This window comes from Carcharodon carcharias, chromosome 13 (genome assembly GCF_017639515.1).
Source record: "Carcharodon carcharias isolate sCarCar2 chromosome 13, sCarCar2.pri, whole genome shotgun sequence".
Taxonomy (NCBI): Eukaryota; Metazoa; Chordata; class Chondrichthyes; order Lamniformes; family Lamnidae; genus Carcharodon; species Carcharodon carcharias.
The window spans coordinates 20,620,544-20,643,239 of record NC_054479.1 but is presented as its reverse complement, the minus strand read 5'-3'; the positions used below and the strand labels follow the sequence as shown (position 1 = coordinate 20,643,239).

General features: G+C 39.5%; 1 protein-coding gene across 3 annotated transcripts in view; it reads left to right on the top strand.

Annotated features, from left to right (window-relative positions):
• LOC121285485 (probable E3 ubiquitin-protein ligase HECTD4) overlaps positions 1-22,696 on the top strand; it is a 301,376-nt gene that overhangs the window by 80,910 nt on the left and 197,770 nt on the right. For all 3 annotated transcript variants that reach the window (XM_041201967.1, XM_041201965.1, XM_041201968.1), the window contains exons 7-11: positions 879-1,049; positions 6,476-6,668; positions 11,542-11,703; positions 15,884-15,997; positions 17,879-18,019. In XM_041201967.1, coding sequence (XP_041057901.1) covers positions 879-1,049; positions 6,476-6,668; positions 11,542-11,703; positions 15,884-15,997; positions 17,879-18,019 — 781 coding nt within the window. The remainder of the gene's footprint in view (positions 1-878; positions 1,050-6,475; positions 6,669-11,541; positions 11,704-15,883; positions 15,998-17,878; positions 18,020-22,696) is intronic.

Below are 22,696 nucleotides of genomic sequence, written 5' to 3'. Positions count from 1 at the left end.
ATTGCCAAGTTGGCTGTGTAATAGATATAGATTGTTGGCACATGAAAAAATGCTAACTCTGAACTTCGTATGCAGTAACTGCCTAGTTTTAACACTATCCATAGCTCTAACTTTGAATCTGATCAGTTCCCAACTAAAAGCTGGTTGTGAACTTGTCAATAGTGAGTAAGCACAACTATTTCTGCCTAAATTATATGGAACACTTAAGATGCTGTGACTGGCAACTTTAAAATTGATAATAAAAATGACTAATGTCTATCACTTCTTAGTATAAATGAGTGACTGCGACCTAGATGTTTTGTGTTGGGGTCTGTATGTTACCCAAATGGCCATTGTGAACCTCGATGGTGAATCAATAAATTGTCCACAGAGAGAATCATGTCTAAACTTAAAAGCAAAATACTGCGGATGCTGGAAATCTGAAACAAAAACAATAATAGCTGGAAAAATTCAGCAGTTCTGACAGCATCTGTGGAGAGGAATACAGTTAACGTTTTGCGTCTGTATGACCCTTCATCAGAATGTTCTAATGAAGAGTCATACAGACTCAAAACGTCAACTGTATTCCTCTCTGCAGATGCTGTCGGACCTGCTGAGTTTTTCCAACTATTTTTGTTTTTGTTTCATGTCTAAGCTTGATTGCATCCAGCATTCACACTTGCACTTCTTACCCTACCATCCCTTGATCTATAAAATAAATCAACCACTTAATATGCACTGAACCATCATGAGAACCCAGTAATATTCGTTTTAAGCAATTCTTTAGCGCTGCCTTTCAAATTCTTTTTAACTTGCAAATCCCAGATCCACCAAAATGCAATTGTACACCTGACTGATTAAGTCACATTGATTTACCGTTTTGTTTACTGTTCGTTCAGGTGTCTCAGATTGTGTCCATGCCACTGAATCACTTCCCAGTAGGCAGTAACATGACCACAATCCATCTCTGCTCCGACGGAACTTACATCTATTGGATCTGGTCTCCCGCAGGCTTGAATGAGAAAACTCCTAAAGGCCATTCTGTCTTCATGGATGTCTTTGAACTGACAGTAAGATTCTGCATGTTTTTGCTTTAAAACTGAATTAGATATGTTTGTTTTATTAAACCACCATGTCCTTGCCTTCCATTTCCAGAATATATAGATTTTAAATCTTAAACTTATTGGGTGATGCAACTGCCAATTTGCTCGGCCATGACTCCTAGACTCCTAATTAGCAAGCTTGAAGGAAATTCACACACAAAACTATTAACATTAATCTTCGACAAAATTAATGAATCAAAAAAAACAATGAAGTACAACTGCTTAAGAAAAACATGCCTTTTACCAAAATTACGGTAGTAAATCATTAATTGCAGGGAGCTGCCAGACCTGCTGGTATTACTCAACTGGTGAGTTTTTCAGCCGATCACAACTAGAAGTTAATTCAGCCTGAGGTAGTTGATGGAATTTTCCAGTCCTGATGTATATAGCACAAATGTTATTTCCTGTTTTGTAAAGAAATGTGGTGGTTCATCAATGAGTTGATTGGTTTTGACATTTTTATGCTCCAGTCTCTTTCTTGCCAATGATCCTCTCAAGCAATAATTTATGATTCTTGTGCCATTCTCTGGCACAAAGTTATAATGAAGATTTGGCAAAAAAAAATCTATTATTTTTCTGCATTGATTGTTGCTGAAAAATTTTAATTATTAAATATTTTACAAAAAACATTTGGTGCTTCAGTGACTTAACAAATCTTTCCAATTAGTAAATAAATGGTTGGATCAGAAAGTTTCAAAGTTTGAAACGATTTATGGCCTTTCACCCCATTGTGTCTGTGCCAGCTAAAAAAGAGCTATCCAGCCTAATCCCACCCTCGAGCTCTTGGTTCATAACCCTGTAGGTTACAGGACCTCGGGTGCACATCAAGGTGTTTTTTATGTGATCAAAGTTTCTGCCTCTATCATTCTTTCAGGCAGTGAATTCCAGACCACCCCCACTCTGGGTGAAAATAGTACTCCTCAACTCCAATCTAATTCTTCTACTAAATACATTAAACCTATGACTGATGACCTCTCTGTTTAAGCAAATAAATCCTTCCCATCTGCATGATCTAGGCCCTTCTCCCCTCAGCTGTCTGTTTCAAAGAGACAACCCCAGACTACCCAATCTTAGCAAAAGTTCTTTCTTCATGACAGCATCCTGTGTAGGATAATCACATCCTTCCTGAATGCTGTGACCAGAACTGTGCACAGAACTAGCTGCAGTCTAGCTAGTGTTTTATAAAGTTTTAAAGTTTGTCCTCCCCAAATGCATTATCTCACACTTCATGGATTCCATTTGTCATTTTTCTGCCCACCTGACTCGTCCATTCATCTTACTGCAGGCTACTGTTTTCTTCCTCACTACTAACAGCATGGTCACTTTTCTTATTGTCTGCAAACTTTGTAAATCATGCCCTCTACATTTAAATCCAAGTTATTGAAATGTACCATGAGCAGCATGGGATCCAATACTGAGCCCTGCAGAACCACACTGAAAATAGCCTTCTAATCATTGCTCTAAGCACAAATACACCTAACAACCTTCATACCACTGAACCAATTTTGGATTCAACTTGCCACTTCTCCTTGGATTCCATGAGCTTTTAATTTTCTGAACAGTCAACTATGGAGGGCCTTATCAAAACCTTTGTAAAATCCATGTCGACCACATCAGTCCCGATACCCTCATCAACCCTCCTTGTTACCTCCTTAAATTCAATCAAGTTAGCCGGACATGATTTTCCCTTAATCATGCTGACTGTCCCTGATTAATTCTTTTTAAATGGTGATTTATACTCTGTCTCAGAATATTTTCCAATAATTTGACCACCACCACCCAGGTTAGGCTGACTGGCCTGTAATCACTAGGGCTTTCCTTCCTCCCTTTGTAAACAATACAATATTAGTAATCCTCTAGACCCATGCCTATAACCAGAGAGGATGGGAAAATGATGGTTAGAGTTTCTGCGATCTCTTCCCTTGTTTCCCAGGCTGCTAATGCAGGCACTTCATCCGGGTCTTGTGGCTTATTTATTCAAGGTTTCAAAACATCTTGATGTTTCCTCCCTCACTGTTTATCCCATCCAATTTTCACACCCTTCACTTTAACAACAGTGTCTGCTTTATTCCCCTTTTTGTGAAAGCAGATGCAAAGTATTTATTAAGAAACATGCCCATGTCTTCTGCCTCAACACATAAGATATCTTTTTGCTTTGCAACTGCTCCTATGCTTTTCTTAGTTACCAGTTGCTCTGTGTTTATAAAACATCTTTGGGTTTTCTTTGATTTTACTTGTCAATATTTTTTCATGCCCTCTCCTTGCTTTCCTAATTTTCTTTTTTGATTTCACCCTGACTTTCTATACTTAATGTTTCTGCAGCATTGAGTGCTAATCCGCATAAGCTTTTTTTTGCCTAATCCTACTCTATATGCCCTTTGACATCCAGCAAAGTCTAGATTTCAGAGTCCTACACTTTTCCTATTTGGGAACATATTTGTTCTGAAGCTTTTTCAACTTCTGCTTGAATGCCTCCCACTGTTCTGGTACTGATTTACTTTCGAGTAGCTGTTCCCAGCCCACTTTTACCAAATCACAATTCAGCTAAGTAAAATTGTTTTTTTCCCCAATTTAGAACTTTCGCTCTTCATCTATCTTTATTCTTTTCCATAAGTACTTTAAACTAACTTAATTATAATCGCTGCCACTGAAATGCTCTCCCATTGATAACCCTTCCATCTGTCCAGATTCATTCCGTAAAACTAAGCTGAGAACTAGCCCTTCTCCTTTGGGCTTATTATGTACTGGCTAAAAAAGGTTCGCCTGAAAGGGTAATAATTCTTTACCCTCTAAACCTTTTACACTGATTTTATCCCAGTTAATATTATTGTAGTTGAAATATTTTATTACTGCCATTTTTAGTTTTACACTTCCCAGCAACTTGCCTGCATATTTGCTCTTCTGCATCTCTCGGACTATTTGGAGATCAATAGTAAACTCTCAGTAGTGTGATTGTCCCTTTTTTGTTCATGTGTTCAAACCATGGGGCCTCATTTGATTCTCATTCTCATATCAATCCTCCTCTCAGCTGTAGAGTTTTTTTTAACCATTATTGTGCCCCCTTCCATTTTTTAAATCTCAACTGAAAACCCTGTAACCTGTGCAACACTAAGTGTTGAGTTTTTTAAGCCATATTTCAGTAATTGCTATGGTCTAGTTCTCTGGCACAGATCAGGCCTAATTCAACAAAAATTTATGACACAGCAGTTGGTAAAGGCTGGGTTATTAAATCCCAGAGGGAAAGTTGAACAGTTGTTATAATCTATATTTTCAACTGGTATGTTTGAGATGCAGCTCTGAATTCAGTAATAAAACCATCAATCCTTGAGATGTTTTTATATAAAACTAAAACATTTGTTAATTTTGGCAACAAATTAAACACGCACATGTCTACAAATTACTACCATAATAACTTCTAAACAAATCCCCAAATTAATCACTCCCATTTAAAGCTTTGCCAAGGCAACAATAACCCATAGATTTTGAACAGACACCAGGCAAAGCACATTTGACCTTACAAATTAAAGATGAGGTCCTTTGCAATTTGGTTCCTTTGCAGACACAGTTCTAGGCATATAGGCTGGTTAGATCTTGCATGCCTCTGCCCTATACACACACACTCCTTCCTGTACATACCTAGCTTTCCCTTTGAATGTAAATTTTCCATTGTGTTACTAGGTCTTTTAATTTTACCTCTCCTAACAATCCTTTCATCCCACCAATTTTATTAGTAATATAAACACATTGCTTTGTGTCTCCTAGCTAGGTGCAAGATTTTACCCATTATTTTGAATGGTTCAACAAATGCAAATTGGCTTTACCTTTTAACAACGTTTTTCTCATTAACATCTCAGACTACTACACATCAAAGCACCCAGACTAGCTGGCTTTAGTCCAGTTAAGACGCACGCAGACACAGACCCTACTACAATTCCAATTTAAAAATAATTTCCAATAACATTATAGACATTAGCCTCTTCATGACAATCTGCTTATATTCATATATTCATAGCATGTTAATGTAATAAATGTATTCACTCAACTCCTTGCACTAAAATATATACCACTACTCACTGAGCAGCTCCTTTTGTTTATTTTCTAATCTTTGTTCCCTCCACTTTCCATACTTATTAACTTTCCATACTTGTTACTAATTTTCTGCCTTCTATTTCCATCTTTGCTTCTGTTCCTTCTGAATACAAACTTAGATTCTCATTCCCCCTGCCAAGCTACTTCCCAATAGCACTAACAAGCCTCCCAACAAGATATTGGCCTAGCCCTCTTGAGGTACAACTCCGGTTTGTACAGGTTATACCCCACCACTTCCCCCAAAACCAGTTCCGATGTCCCAAAAATCAGTTTGATCCCTGATAAGTTAAGGATGTTATTAGAGGGATTGCAATTGATTTTAGTGCTTCTAAATTGGGTTTTACCTCCAGATTGCCATCCAGTGATCTTGAATACAGGTAACGTTTATGTAGATATCAGGTGAGGACAGGATCAAAGTTGGACTGTAATGCCCCTTTGACATGAAGTGACAGCAAGCTATTCAAAAATTTTACGTGGTGAATGGCCACTTAGGTGATGTATTAGAGAGCAAGTGGTGCTTATGTAATTGTGCCACCACAAGTAACTGACATCTTTGGAAACTGGAGAAATTGGAGAGGATGAAGAGAGAGCCAGTATAACTGCATGTGGATGTTAACAGTATCTGAATATTAAACCTATACCATATCCATTAAAATTCAGCCATTTTAATAGGAGGCTGAATAAGTATCAAATTGCAGGCTGAGTTGGATATTAACCAAAAAAAAATGAGAAGCATCTAGCAAGAGACTGAGATGAAGCATGTCACTCCAGCAACAGAGCACCCTCTGTGTATTAAGTGTTAAAGTAACTCAGTCATAAGTGAGAGAAGGGATATGTTTTGGTCCAAACAAAAAAAAAAATCCATGTTTAATAAGACTTCTTTTTTCCCCTCAAAAGTGCTCTTAATTCAGCTTTACAGAAGTGCCAAAGCAAGGAAATTCAGTTTTCCCCAATTATTTTTTTGTCTCAAAGTAACAGACCAGGCAAGATCAGAAAATTAATACAAAAGCAAAATACTGCAGATGTTGGAAATCTGAAATAAAAACAGAAAATGCTAGAAATACTCAGCAGGTCAGATAGCAGTTGTGGAGAGAAAGAGTTAATGTTTTAGGTCAAAGACCTTTCATCACAAAAGTTCTGTATGTAGTTTGCTAGTTACAGTTGTTGGCAAGTGACGGATGCCAGACAAAACTACTTTGTAGCATGTCAAAACAGAATTATTTTGTGATTTGTGCTTTAATGTGGTTTGTTTAGTGTGTTAAATCTCCTTGCAGTTATGACACTTTTTTGAGCTTCTGTTATAGGTGCACAATGAGAGCTGCACTGCATGCCCTCTCCAGGAACGAACCATATTAACAAGGAAGGAAGGGGAATCTGCAAAAAGTATAAATGAGATGCTGCTGAGTCGACTTTCCCGATATCGTGGCTCCCCTTCAGCTACATTGGCTGCTCTTACTGGCTCCACAATTACCAACACATTGAAGGAAGACCATTCTGGTAAGAAAAATATTTTTTTTAAAATGATCCTGCAGGCTTAAAACATTTTGTTTAGATAGCTGATCATGTTGTACTTTCAGCTCTTGTTTTATTCTTTAAATGTTGGTATACAAGTCTCATATTTATGTACTGATAAGAGTGTGATTTTTTTTGTTGCCTGAAAAGAGACTGAGATGATAGTGTAGTGAATTTTGTTTTTCAGATGTGCATTTGAATCTAGCCCAGACTGGCATGAGTAACATCTCTTGTGTTGAATATCACAATCTTGAGTTGGAGAAGTTTAGGACATTCTTAATCCAAATCTCAAAGTACAAGTGTACAGTACAAAATAACTCCTAGTTTGTTGCTGAGTTCTAAATATCTGAGGTGTAGAAAATAGCAATATCACATTTCAGTAAAATGGTAATATTCTGAATTTGCGATTGAGGCACATTGAACAAAGCTTTACTTTGATTTCATCTGTTCTTTACCAGATACCAAGTGGTTGACACATTGGGGTACCAATCCCCAACACTCTTGGCCTTCATCAAAAAAATGTATTATAATAACAGGAAAGAGTGAAAATAGAAGGAAGTGTTTAGTATTTGAATTATTTTGAATCTACTGTTCTGTCAGAACAAGATTTGTTACCATATACAAAATGATTGAAAACCAAAATTTTGAAAATGCACCATCATTGAAATCAAACCTACTGAACCTGCTGCCCCTTACAATCAGCCCCTTACATTCTTGGTTAAGAAGTCATGAGAAAAATAAAATGGTCATGAGCTTTCCCTATTCATTTTGATTACTTGGTTAAAGCCATTTCTCTTGGCAAGAGAGAGGGGGGGGTGGTGGGAATAAGGGCAAATTTAAGGCAGAATAGTGTCCAATTTACAAATTGGCCTTTTGCTTGCCAATATGTAAACCTGCCCACCTCAAGAACCTCTTTATAGTTTTCCTAATTCAAACAAAAATCATTGTTTCCATGGTGATGAGTCAGGCTTTATTACACATGTCAGAGTTTTCAAATAAACTTAAGAACATTTATGGCAGAAAGTTACCTAGCTGTAAGTCCAATTAAAACTATTTATTTTAAAATTGCTCCTTGTGAAATATTTTCCTCCATTTTTTTAAACCAGCCTTGATTTTCTCCTCTTACCTAGCTGCTTTACTGGACCGTGCACCTCCATATCAATAAATGCACAAGGGTTGGGTGATCTGATTGTAAGTCAATAATGTTCCAGAGTGATCACCAGGAATCTGTGTGTCACCTCCTTGGCTGCCGTTGGGAACGTAGTTCAGTGGAGGATTTGAACCTGTTTCCTTCCACTTAGTTGTTTTCTGATGCATCACTCTCTGCATACTTTCAGAAGTACAGGAACACTGGAACAATGTTTTCCAAGCTCCCAGCTCTGTGCATGCTTCTTTCTGTCCAAAACTTTTATGACAGACACTTGAAAGGCTCTGCTTTGGTACTGGGCTGAATTCTGCTTTTAAGTGCATTTGACAAATGCAGACATTTTCTAATCTCTCAAATGGAGCTTTGTAGAGCATGTTGCAAGTCATGAGGACTGTAACATTGAAGTTAAAATGTTGAAATTTGTGTTAAGTTTGAGAATATTGCAATCCAACAAAAAGTCAGATTACTTGTATGGGGTTCCCAATCATTCTTTCTAACTTGTATTTAAAATTATAATTTAAAACAAAAAGAGTCGTATCTTGAGATGTTCCAGAATCCAATAGTTATTATTTGGGGAAAAATTGTTTTCTTTGAGTTTTTGCGCCTGATGTACCTAAAAATGTTGAAGTATTTTTGTGAGAGGAGAAGAAATCCAACGAACCTTTGTTCATTTGAAAAACATTAGGCATAGTTTTATTGTGACATCCTTCCTAAAGAAAGAAATTGACACCCAAGGTAAAATATCTCCAGACGAAACTTCCACAGCCTTCAAATTGCATCCAACATGTGATGGTCATACTGAACATTTATTTGTCACTGCAGATTTTTTGGATTATTTTTGGAAGGGGACAGGGTGGGGGTGTGGAAGACAGCTAGGGAAGAGGAAGAGAACCTTGAGTTCCAAGGTACAATGAACACTGTTGTCATCACTTAGAACATTCACCAAAAGCTCATATTTATTGTTACTTCTCTAAGTATGAGGCCAGATATTCAGAGGAATTCACGTTATTGAAATTAGGATTTTGAGCTCGCTAATAAGTAGAAGAGAGTTTATGGTAGATGTAAGCGGATTAAACATACCATGAGCACTCTGCAAGAGATCATTGAGGATTAGTAGTATCTTCAGGATTACAGTAAACAACCTTTTCAAAGCAGCCTTTTTTCAGTTTTAAGAAGGGGGACATGACGGGGGGAGGTAGTGTTGGAGTAAGAGTGCTGCTCATCGTTTTGTATTCCAGCATCAGCAGCATGTTTCTTCCTTCAGTTGGAGAATGTGGAGTTCTACATTCCTGTAATGAGTTCTGTTGTAACCAGAAGAATGTGTAATCAGAATGAACTGGATAAAACTGTATTCTCTGCCTATCCCATTCCATCAGAACCACACATTCTCCTCAATGGGAGAGATGTTAGAGCCAAAGATTTGGAGGGTGTTTGCTAGGAAGCAGTATTAGGAAAGATTGCAGAGGTAAGATAGAGCAAGGCCATGGAGAGGCCTGAAATAGAAATGAGGATTTTCAGCTGATTCATTAAGAAAGCCAATGGAGATTGGCGTGCAGAACCTGATATGGAATAGAATACAAGTGCAATGGTTCTGCATGATTTGAAGTTTATGTATGGTAAATCTAACAAGGATGAGAGCATTGGAAAAATGGAATAAAAACAAAATGTTGGTAATACTCGGGCCTGATATCATCTACGGAGAGAGGAACAAGTCAACATTTAAGGCTGTGACCATTTTTCTGAGAGACCTGAATTTTTCCAGCATTTTCCGTTCTTATTACAGCATCAGCAGTATTTCGCTTTTGTATTGCAAAAATGGAATTGTGCTTCAATGTGAACTCACACTGGAACTGGACAGAACAGTTGTTGTCTTGCCAGTGAATCCCAGATCACTGAGTGCTACTAGTCCAACAGGCAGTTAGTTCTTATAGAAATGAAGATGGTGACAGGGAAGTGAAGTCGGCATTTGAGGCAATAGAATTGGCTTCATCTACATATGATGTCATCAAGAGCAGCATTGCGATGAAGAAAAGGAATGAGCCATCAATAGAATTTTGGCCATGATTGTGAGAGAGTTGATCGCAATAACCGGAATTGCAGTATTCTAAGTTACTGAGTACTTATGAAGGTTCAGTAACAAGCTATCAATTTGCCCTCCTACCTCTTCTATGCATCAGCATTAGTTGAAAAATTCCTTACACTGAACTTAGGAAGTGAAATTTGAAGCTGTAAAGGAAAAGATAAACCACTTGGTCGTGGAGACAGTAGTCGGCAATAATTGAATTGATTCTGCCTGTGCTCCCAGTAAAATTGAGGATAATGAATCTATGAAAGTCTCAAGTCACCAGTCTCCTGATCAACATGCCCACCTTCAGTTCCTCAGTTCAATTATTCTAAATAAAGTCCCTGTTTTTGTACTGCATAATCAGGAACAAAATTTACCAGTGTTAACACCTTGAGCGCTGTTTGCTTCCAAGCATTTCTTCTGCTAAATACTGGAACTTCAACTGAAGGCATGACCTCAGTGTACCATACTTTTTACTAACTATTTTGTATATATTAGGACTGTTGTTTTCGCGGCTTTATCCTCAGCACAACTTATTGTGTTGCTTTTAAATGTGAATTAGCCAATGGCTTTCAATTAAAAGCCAATCAAGATTATTACTGCAATGAAGTAGTGTTATTTCTAGATGGTTGAAGTTGTCGCTGTTCGGCATGTTCATAGTTTGAGAAGCTAGTAGTGTTTGCCTAATAATTAACCACAGAATAGGAAAGGATCTGACTCATCTGTAGGCCTAACATCATGAAAGCCTTGACACCTCAAGAATGTAAAAGAAAGGAGGGATGGAGGAGGCAGACTCATTGCTGTTGCCATAGTGGGGAAGAATAAGGCAGTTGGAGTAGTCTCTGAAGCCTTGTCCTGTAGGAATGTCCTGATTACTCTGGGGGTATTTAAATGGTGTGGGTCAGTAATTCATGCGAGTGCAGTATTGTAACGTATATTTAATATCTTTGCCATGAAGGGTATTTCTTGCATCATCACAGGCCTTATACTCTAATTGAAGGAAGGTCATCAAAGATGGTAGTGCAGTGATCACTAAGGCTATGATAGGTTTCTTATTTGGAAGGTGTATGCTTGTACCACAACTGCTGGAATGCTGAGGATATACTTTAGGATGTTCTGGATGCAAGGTTTATTTTTTCAAGGCCGAATATTCCAATGTTGTGACATTTGGAGTTATCATGCTTACCTGGCACTTACTGGTCACCTGAATGCCTCTGCATCAAGTCACCATCCTCTTCAGGGTAAGCTTTGTTCATGTAGGTGACACTCCATGTGACCAAAAAATTCTTTGAATTTGGCACGTGTTTATGTTGGCTTTTTTCATATAGACTCCTGATCTTAGAAAACAAAATAGACTTTGCAACTGGGATCTGCTTTCATCCTACCTTGGAGCCTGTTTAAACTGTAAATTGGTGACTTATGTGAAATATGTGAAATGTTGCCTAGATTGGTTTAAATATTTAGTGAACATCTGTTTTAAATTCTGATTATTTTAGTCTTAACTTTCAGCTGATGACAATCGTATGTTTAACTAGCAATTAGCTTTTAGGGAAACTGAATTGACTCAGTGGTAAGCTTTCTTTACCTCAGAGAAAGGCAATGAAAGTGAGCAAAGTATGACTTTTTTTTCTTTTAACCAAATTTAGCAGCAAACACAAGCTGTGGCTTACCCTTGAAAACTTTAAGGAAGACCCCTATGTATACATGTGGGACATACCTGGTTATGCTTAGTGCACCACCAGGAGGATCTGGGAGTTCCGCAACACGTTCCCTGTTTGGTGGCACAAGTGGACTGTCGTCTTTAAAAGGTAAGTCAGATGTGATTTTAAAACCCCTCTTCACTTCAGTGTCTGGTTGCTGAAAACACTGTCTGATCTGGCTAGCTGTGTGTGATGCAGTATTGCAAGGTACCAATGCATAAAACTGTTGATGCCTGTATACTTCAGTATTGCACCAACATGCTCGTAGGATACTTTAAGTTCATGTCACCATTACCATAACCATTCATAGACGTCTAATCATTAAACCAGTTCGGTCGAAGAGTCATGAGGACTCGAAACGTCAACTCTTTTCTTCTCCACCGATGCTGCCAGACCTGCTGAGTTTTTCCAGGTAATTCTGTTTTTGCCTCTAATCATTAGATCATCTGCCTAGCATTATTTGTCTAAAAGCGCTATTTTGATATAGCCAGAGTTTAGAAGGACAGAAAGTACAATTGTGCCTCTAGGACGTGTTCAGTTTGAGTCAGCAAATTTCATGCATCTGGCTTTGAAGTTCAATGTAATGCCAGTGGGAGCACTTTCAGTGAAGCACAGAGAACTTTAACTGTTTTAATACTTTCCATACCCTAAGCGCATAAACAATTGGCAGCTATTTAAAATGTTAGTAAAAATAGAAAATGCTGCAAATTCTCAGCATGTTGGGCGACATCTGTGTAGAGGTTAAAACAGATTTAACGTTTTAGGTCAACGGCCTTCCATCAGAACTGGAAAAAGTTGGTCTTTGCTTGTCATTTTAATTCTGACCTTTGTCCTTGGCATCCTACACTGTTCTGAAACTCAGTGGTAGCTCAGGGAACAGCACCTCATCTTCTGGACTTAAGTGGAACAATTGAGTTGAGCAATTTCAAATCATAACCATTGCTCCTATTTTTTCACAGAGCGGCTGGAATTCATTTTCTTATTGCTTCCTCTAGACACTCCTTTTGTTTATTTGCTTGTCCCATTACCAACCCTTTTGGCTTGCACCATCATCCCTTCTGTCATTTAACCTCTCCTACGTTCCATCCAATCAGTGACTTCTGAGTTGTATTGAAAAGTCATTGACCTGAAACATTAACGCTATTTCTCTCGTTGCAGATGCTGCCTGAATCTGAGTGTTGCCAGCATTTTCTGTTTATTTCAGATTTCCAGCATCTGCAGTATTTTATTTTTGTGTCAAAGCATTAATTGTTCACATAGTATTTATGTCAAGAAATTATTTGATTAAGAAATGAAAGTATTTCTGGCATAATACTTAATGAAACAGGTTGAAATAATGGGATAATTGTGCATGTTTGGAAATTAACTTCCATTATTTAATGTGTTACAATAATTGCTTTCCACTGTTTTCTTATGTGTATGTAATGTAATGAGAAATCTTTGAATATATTAGCAGTAAAATATGTCTGGAGATTTACAGAGATTTGTCAATCTCAGACAAAACCAGGGTCCAGAAAGCAGCAGCAGGACACTGCTAAAGAATTGAATGTTGGAGGTTAGTGGCTGAGAGGTGGCTGGAAAATCTGAATCTGACCACGCGAGGAAAAAGTGATGAGCAGAGATGAGGTACTTTGTTACGGGAAGTAAAGGAAGGGAAATGAATTGATTGAACCTTGAGATGCTCTCTTGTACAATCTCACAGTTGACCATAAAGCATCTGCCCTATTGTCCAGAAAACAGAATATGTTCTGGGTAGAGGCAGAATTTATTAACGAGAATAAATTGTTAAGTAAGCTGAATTTGGGGGAGGTGTTCTTAATAGCTTGCATTATGGGCTTTGTATTGTAGTGGTAAATTATGCCTTTTGTGTCTTTCTCAATATTTTCAACAAAACTGCAGAGCATGGACTTTAACCAGTGGGAGGCTAACAGTCCTTGCATTGTATTGTCCTTTACTAACAATGAATATGGATTGGCATTGTTTACTATTGTAGAGATTTTGATTGTCCAGAATGGCAGCAATGTGTAGTCAAATGCTGGTGTTGTATTTGTTGCAATTTAGTCAGTAGCATTTCAGTAAAATGTAATATGAGGATTTATAGCTGTGTATAGTGCAGATATTTTAACTGAGATTGCAGTAGACTATTGCAATGTATACTTGAAAATTTGCATTCTGCCCAATTGAGCTGTGGAAAACACTGTTTCATTCTCAAACTTAAAGATAAAAACAAAAAACTGCAGATGCTGGAAATCCAAAACAAAAACAGAAATACCTGGAAAAACTCAGCAGGTCTGGCAGCATCGGCAGAGAAGAACAAAGTTGATGTTTCGAGTCCTCATAACCCTTCAACAGAACTATGTAAAAATAGGAGAGGGGTGAAATATAAGCTGGTTTAAGGTGGGGGGAGAGAAGTGGGGCGGGGTGGGGGGAAGATGGTTGTAGGGATAAGCAAGCAGTGATGGGAGCAGATAATCAAAAAATATCACAGACAAAAGAACAAAGAGGTGTTGAAGGTGGTGATATTATTTAAAAGATTGTGCTAATTAAAAATGGATGGCAGGACACGCAAGGTACAGATAGCTCTAGTGGGGGTGGGATGAAATAAAACTAAAAGGGCATAAAAGGTATAGATTTAAAAATAATGGAAATAGGTGGGAAAAAAAATCTATATAAATTATTGGAAAAAAACAAAAGGGAGGGGGAAGAAACGGAAAGGGGGTGGGGATGGTGGAGGGAGTTCAAGATCTAAAGTTGTTGAACTCAATATTCAGTGCCTAGTCGGAAGATGAGGTACTGTTCCTCCAGTTTGCGTTGAGCTTCACTGGAACAATGCAGCAAGCCAAGGACAGACATGTGGGCAAGAGAGCAGGGTGGAGTGTTAAAATGGCAAGCAACAGGGAGGTCTGGGTCATTCTTGCGGACAGACCGAAGGTGTTCTGCAAAGCAGTCACCCAGTCTGCATTTGGTCTCTCCAACAAACGCTCCTTTCAAGTGAAGCAACATTTCACTTGCATTTCCCCCAACTTAGTCTACTGCATTCGTTGCTCCCAATGCAGTCTCCTCTGCATTGGAGGGACCAAACGCAAAGTGGGCGACCGCTTTGCAGAACACCTTCATTCTGTCTGCAAGAATGACCCAGACCTCCCTGTCACTTGCCATTTTAACACTGCACCCTGCTCTCTTGCCCACATGTCCGTCCTTGGCTTGCTGCATTGTTCCAGTGAAGCTCAACGCAAACTGGAGGAACAGCACCTCATCTTCCGATTAGGCACTTTACAGCCTTCCGGACTGAATATTGAATTCAACAACTTTAGATCTTGAACTCCCTCCTCCATCCCCACCCCCATTCTGTTTCTTCCCCCTCCCTTTTGTTTTTTTCCAATAATTTATATAGATTTTTCTTTTCCCACCTATTTCCATTATTTTTAAATCGATACCTTTTATGCCCTTTTAGTCTTATTTCACCCCACCCCCACTAGAGCTATCTGTACCTTGTGTGTCCTGCCATCCATTCTTAATTAGCACATTCTTTTAGATAATATCACCACCTTCAACACTCTTTGTTCTTTTGTCTGTGACATCTTTTGATTATCTGCTCCTATCACTGCTTGCTTGTCCCTACAACCACCCCCCTCTCTCCCCCACCTTAAACCAGTGTATATTTTCACCCCTCTCCTATTTTTACTTAGTTCTGTTGAAGAGTCATGAGGACTCGAAATGTCAACTTTGTTCTTCTCTGCTGATGCTGCCAGACCTGCTGAGTTTTTCCACGTATTTCTGTTTTTGTTTTTTCATTCTCAAACTTGCCTGGTATTGAGCTAGATTGAATATTGAGAGTTGTGTAAGATTGCTAGCTACTGGCCTCACTTGTTTGGCAGAGGATAGGACAATTTGAGGTGCCAAATTAAGAGCACTGCACAACTTGAGATTGTACTGGCTTATGTTTCTTTTTGCCTTCAGCATATTCAGGACAACTAATAGATTAAAAACATTGGTGATAATACTGCTTGTATTTATAAATCCAAATTTACCGTTCATTATTTTCTTGGGCAGTCAAAACTTGAACAGCATGAGGAAAGGATAAGGATATATAATTTGCTTTGTAGTCAAAGATGTTGGGGAGGAATCCGGAGGGTTGGAGGGTAAGACAGTATTATTAAAATGATGTTAGCAATAAGATTACACTAAAATCACTTATTTGCATCCAAGATAGGCAAGAAGCAATAAGTAATAAATATTAGTTTTGTGCTTTCATTATTATAACAACTTGCTGTGTCTTTCTGTTCAGTCTTATCCTCTAGCCTGGTGTTTAATGTCTCAGATGGCCAATTTAGCAGCCGAGCAGATTTGATTGATGCAGCTGGCAGTTCCCTTGGGCGGGGTGCTCTGGTTCCAGGACTGGGTAAGAACAATATATTGCAAGTGGAGCTGCTTCAAATAATATTGTAAACCTTTTTCTGTTAGAAGTATCTTGCAAACCTGTTTACTGTTACTGTAAAGTAACTCGTATGTTAAACGTTTTGAAAATGTTGATCACGATCAGACACTTCATAAGTTGCTGATAAATTTGAAGCCTAGATTCTTTGAGCCCAGCAGTTATCAGTCTCTTTGCACCATTTACACTGTTGACTTTGTTTTCTGTTGCTAGACTAAGCATAAAAGCCAGGATTTAGCTTATGGCTATATTGTTCTGAAGTAAAAGAACAATATAAAAACCGCTATAAATTTAAGTCTGTCTTTGTAATAAATAAAAGGTGGTATCCTTGTTCACTGAGCAATTGCCATTATGACAGTACTCCCAATATCCCTTCTCTATAGCTGCAATAATGATACCATATGGGAGTAGTACTTCATCTTTTCTAAGTTTCATATTAGGAAATTTGGAAGGTTTGATTTATGTTCCAGCATAGATTGACAGAGCTCACCACAGAGGTTTTATTCAAGTTGCAGTAGCTCTCTTGCCTGAGGCAAACAAACTTATCTGACAGTATAAATTGGCAGTTACAGTTGGACTTTGTTCAGCATCAACATTCAACTATAACTTTGCTTAATGTTTGTTGAGTAAAATGGTTCATTGATTTGCCTAAATGTTTTTTCAAATTCTTATTGAACTGCAAGTAGAAAAAATGCTAAAAAGGAAGAAACCTTTTGGAGTTGAGACAAGGAGATGGTCAATGTGTACAACTTTAGAACCTGAATACAGATGAAGCTCCCTGTGCCTGTGCTAACTCTGCAAAAACTATACGAAGAGCCCCATTATGCTGCTTTTTGCCCACTGCCTTGCAAAATTACCCTTCTCAAGTATGCATTTGCATTTTGAAAGTTACTATTCACTCTGCTTCCACCATCCTTTCAGACAGTGCATTCCAAGTAACAACTCGCTGCATTTAAAAAAAAAAATCTCATCCCTCCCTGGTTCTTTTCCAGTTATCTTAAATCCTGATTACGTAGCAGTGGGAACAGTTTCTCCCTATCTCCTATACTAAAATCCCTTCATAATTTTGAACGCCTCTTAAATGTTCCCTTAACCTGGCCTGCTCCAAGGAGTGCAATCCCAGCTTTTCTAGCCTCATCACATAACTGAACTCTCATATTGCTGGCACTATTTTAGTAAATCTGCTCTGCAATATTCCTAAGACCTCGGCATTCTTTTTAAAAGCAGTGTAGCCAGAATTAGGTGCAAATACTTGACCTGATGCTTAACCACTGATTCCTAGAATGAAGCAGATCAGAGTTCAATATTTGCTAATCTAATACAAAGAAAAAAGTATTATCTTTCACCTTGTGATTAGGCACAAGGCTGGTGAAAAGTTCACTTCCATGTTGGAGTGACCAAAATTGCAAACTTAGGGTGTGATGGTATTTCTTGGAGCTCTGATTTTCAGTGCCAGAATGGGAAGGTATCTTTGCACATCTCTGCATTGCAGGGAAGGAAGATTCTGATGTGGATGTCACTGAGTTGCTGTTGCTTGTAACCAGCAGTTAACCACAGAAGTATTGGAGGAGGTCTGGAACCTGGCCTCCTCATTTTCTTGGCAACAAGAGGTGTGGACCATGGAAGTGGGAGAAAACAGGATGCGCCCCCTTTGTTGGATGGTAACAGAAAATGCTGGTTAGAATTATTGTGGCGGACTTGAACGTTGTTGCTCCATAGAGCACAGTGCCCAGCCCTTTGTTGCTTTATATTATACCAGTTGTAGTGCACCTTTTAAAAACCACAATGTAGGTTTTTTTTTCCCCACATCAGTAGGTTGCATCTTAATTATTTATTTTTTTGCACTAGGAGCCTGCTATGATGCTATGAACAATATGATTTGGACGTGTTCTAGTGACTATATGGATCAGTGGTGTAATCCTGGTAACCAGGCCTTCCATCATGTCTGTCAAAGATTGGGTGTTAGCCATATCATCCCTGAGCCAAAAGGTTAGTGCTTGTGGTGACTGCACTTGGTTTGTATATTAATATTGGGTTAATTCCATGGCTTTTTTTGCCTATTCACTTCCTCCTTCCCTTCCAATCTGTCAGCCTTCCTTTTCTGAAGGATGCTAAACAGTGAGTACCAACAGATTTTTTGAATTTAGAGATCAACATTTACGTACTCTTTTTAGCAATGACCACCAAATAATGATCATAGATGATAAGTCTCAACTTATTTCTCCCCAACCATAAAGTCCAGGAGTGCTAAAAACCAATTCAACTTAAGACCTAAGTTCCACCTGTGATCCACAGATCACCCAACACAGACTGGAGAGTGAAGTGATGTCACAGATACCTGAAAACCAGGACTGAATTGATTTCAAAGCTGCAATTTAAATTCAGAGTTGAGTTGCTACTGTTTCACCTGATCTTTGTGCTTTCCTTCAGGCAATCTGAATCTATCAAGACAACTTCTTTGGGATAGATATATATATGTACACATGTCATCATGTGACATGTGGAACACTTCCAAAACTATATGAAAAGGAATAATTATTGATTAGTAGCATACAAAGTGCATTTGGTGTCATGGTCAACTTAAGTTGAGGGAAAAATTAGACTGGTTTGTTGTGCAGAACAAATACCCAATATATTTCTGGTAGGACCACTAAATATGAAAATATCTTTTATAGTGGATTTTTGTTGACCACTCAAACTGATGGTAATTTTTTTTTCATTCATGCGATGTGGGTGTCACTGGCTAAGCGAGCATTTATTGCCCATCCCTAATTGCTCTTGAGAATTGGTGGTAAACCGCTGCCTTGAGTCACTGCAGTCCATGTGGTATAGGTACATCTGCAGCGCTGTTGGGAGGAAGTTCCAGGATTTTGACCCAGTGACAGTGAAGGAATGGTGATGTTTCCAAGCCAGGCTGGTGAGAGGCCTGGAGGGGAACGTCCAGGTGGTGAACTTCCCATGTGTCTGCCGCCTTTGTCCTTTTAGATAGTAGCAGCCCTGGGTTTGGAAGGTGCTGTCTAAAGAGCCTTGTTGAGTTCCTGCAGTGCCTCTTGTAGATGGTGCACACTGCTGCCACTGTTCATCGGTGGTGGAGGGAGTGAATGTTTGTGGTTGGAGTGCCAATCAAGTGGGCTGCTTTTTCTTGGATGGTGTCAAGCTTCTTGAGTGTTGTTGGAGCTGCATTCATCTAGGCAAGTGGAAAGTATTCTATCACATTCCTGACATGTGCCTTGTAGATAGTGGACAGAGTTTGGGGAGTCAGGAAGTATTTATATGGCTGATCCAGTTCAGTTTCAGGTCAGTGGATGTTGATAGAGGGGGATTCAGTGATGGTAATACCATTGAATGCCTTGGGGCAATGGTTAGATTCTCTCTTGTTGGAGATGGCCATTGCCTGGAACTTGTGTGGCGTGAATGTTACTTGCCATTTATCAGTCTTGCTCTTGCTGCATTTGGACATAGATTGCTTCATATCTGAGGAGTCGCGAATGGTGCTGAACATCCCCACATCTGACCTTATGATGGAGGGAAGGTCATCGATATAGCAGCTGAAGATGGTTGGGCTACCCTGAGGAACTCCTGCAGTGATGTGCCAGAACTGAGATGATTGACTTCCAACCACACCATCTTCCACAAGAGGTTTCCTTACCCATGTTTGACCTGATGTGACTTCATGGGGCCTGGAGTCTATGTTGAGGGCAACTCCCTCACAACTGTATACCACTGCATGGTGATGTCTGGGACATTTCCTGTAAGGTGTAATTTCATGAGTATGACTATGTTATACTGTTGCATGTCTAGTCTGTGAGATAGCTCTCAACATTTTGGCACAAGCTTCCCAGATGTTAGACCGATCTGAGCTTGCCATTGTCGTTTCCGGTGTCCAAGTCGATGCTAGTTGGTCCGTCTGCTTTCATTCCTTACCAATTTGATACAACTGAATGGTTTGCTAGGCCATTTCAGAGAGCATTTAAGAGTCAACTGCATTGAGTCACACGTAGGCCAGATCAGGTAAGGATGGCAGATTGCCTGTTTTTACTGCAATCATCATTAGAATTTTAATTCCAGATTTCATTGAATTCAAATTCCACCAACTGCCATGGTGGGATTCAAGCCTGGATCATAGAGTCATAGAGGTCTACAGCACAGAAAAAGGTCCTTTGGCCCATCGAGTCTGCGCCGGTCAAACAAGTACCTAACTATTCTAATCCCATTTTCCAGCACAAAGACCATATCCTCGTATGCCATGACATCGCAAGTGCACATCTAAATACTACTTAAATGTCATGAGAGTTTCTGCCTCTACCACCCTTTCAGGCAGTGAGTTCCAGATTCCCACCGACCTCTGGATGAAAAAATTCTTCCTCACACTCCCTCTAAAGCTCCTACCCCTTACCTTAAATCTATGCCCCCTGGTTATTGATCCCTTCACCAAGGGGAAAACTTGCTTCCTGTCTATCTTGTCTACGCCTCTCATAATTTTATACACCTCAATCATATCCCCCCTCATTCTCCTCTGCTCCAGGGAAAATAACCCCAGTCTACCCAGTCTCTTCTCAACTAAAACTCTCCAGCCCAGGCAACATCCTGGTAAATTTCCTCTGCACTCTCTCTAGTGCAATCACATCCTTCCTATAATGCAGATTCCAGAACTGCATGCAATACTCTCGCTGTGGCCTAACCAGCGATTTATACAGTTCCAGCATAACTTCCCTGCTCTTAAATTCTATGCCTTGGCTAATAAAGGCAAGTATCCCATTTGCCTTCTTAACCACCGTAACAACCTGTCCCACTACCTTAAGGGACCAGTGGGCATGCACACCAAGGTCCCTCTGATCCTTGGTACTTCCCAGGTTCCGACCATTCATTGTGTATTCCTGTGCCTTGTTTGTCCCTGTTTGTCCTGCCCTAGTGCATCACCCTCACTTATCCAGATTAAATATTCCACTTGCCACTGATCAGCCCATCTGACCAGCCTGTCTATATCCTCCTGTAATTTAAGGTTATCCTCCTCACTTTTTACCACCCCACCAATTTTCATGTCATCCGTGAACTACTGATCAGCCCTCCTACATTCAAATCTAAAGCATTTATACACACCACAAACAGGACCCAACACCGATTCCTGTGGAACCCCACTGGACACAGGCATCCAGTCACAAAAACACCCCTCGACCATCACCCTCTGCTTCCTGCCACTCAGCCAATTCTGGATCCAATTTGCCAAAATACCTTGGATCCCATGGGCTCTTACCTTATTATCAGTCTCCCATGCAGGACCTTATCAAAAGCCTTGCTGAAGCCCAAGTAGACTATGTCAAAAGCATGCCCTCATCGGCACACCTGGTCACCTCTTCAAAAAATTTAATCAAATTGGTCAGATATCACATCCCCTTAACAAAATCAAGCTGACTGTCCTTGAGTAATCCCTGCCTCTCCAAGTGTCGATTAATTCTGTCCCTCAGAATTGCTTCCAATAGTTTCCCCACCACTGAGGTTAGACTGACTGGCCTGTAGTTCCCTGGTTTATCCCTTCCTCCCTTCTTGAATAACGGTACCACATTGGCTGTCCTCCAGTCCTCTGGCACCTCTCCTGTGCCCAGAGAGGTATTAAAAATTATTGTTAGCGTCCCTGCTATCTCCTCCCTTGCCTCACTCAACAGCCTGGGATATATTTCATCCAGGCCTGGAGATTTTTCTACTTTTAAGCCTGTCAGACCACTTAGAACGTCCTCCCTTTCTACACTAATTTATTTAATTATGTCACAGTTCTTCTGCCTGATTTCCATACCCACGTTGTCCCTCTCATTGTGAACGCCGGCAAAAATAATTCATTTAGAACCCTACCTACGTTTTCCGGCTCCACACACAAATTACCCTCAATGGGCCCTACTCTTTCCCTAGTTATCCTCTTACTCTTAATGTACTTGTAAAATAACTTTGGCAGGTAAAATAAAGGAAAATCCAATGTTTTTTCATGCCTCCTTTTGGCTCTCCTAATTTCCTTTTTAAGTTTCCCCCATCACATTCTACACTCCTCTAGGGCTTCTGCTGTTTTGAGCACTCGGTATCTGCCATAAGCCTCCTTTTTTCTCTTTATCCAATCCTGTATATCCCTCAACATTCAAGGTTCCCTGGATTTGTTGGTCCCTCCCTTTGTCTTTACTGGAATATGTTGGCCCTGTTCTCTCCCTATTTCCTTCTTGAACGAGTCCCACAGGTCTGACACAGATTTACCTAAAGTAGCTGCTCCCTGTCCACTTTGGCCAAATCATATCTGATCTTATTAAAATCAGCCTTCCCCCAATTTAGAAGTCTGATTTCTGGACCATCCTTGTCCTTTTCCATAAAAACCTTGAATCTAACAGAGTTATGATCACTATCTGCAAAATGTTCCCCCACTGATATCTCTACCACTTGCCCGGCTTCATTCCCTAAAATTAAGTCAGGACCACCCCCTCTCTTGTATGACCTTCTACATAGTGGCTTTAAAAGCTCTCCTGGATGCATTTTAAGAATTCCACTGCCTTTAAACCTATCACACTATGACTAACCCAGTTAATGTTGGGGAAGTTGAAATCCCCCACTATTACTACCCTATTATTTTTACACTTCTCTGAAATTTGTCTACATATCTGCTCTTTTATTTCTCTCTGACTGTTTGGG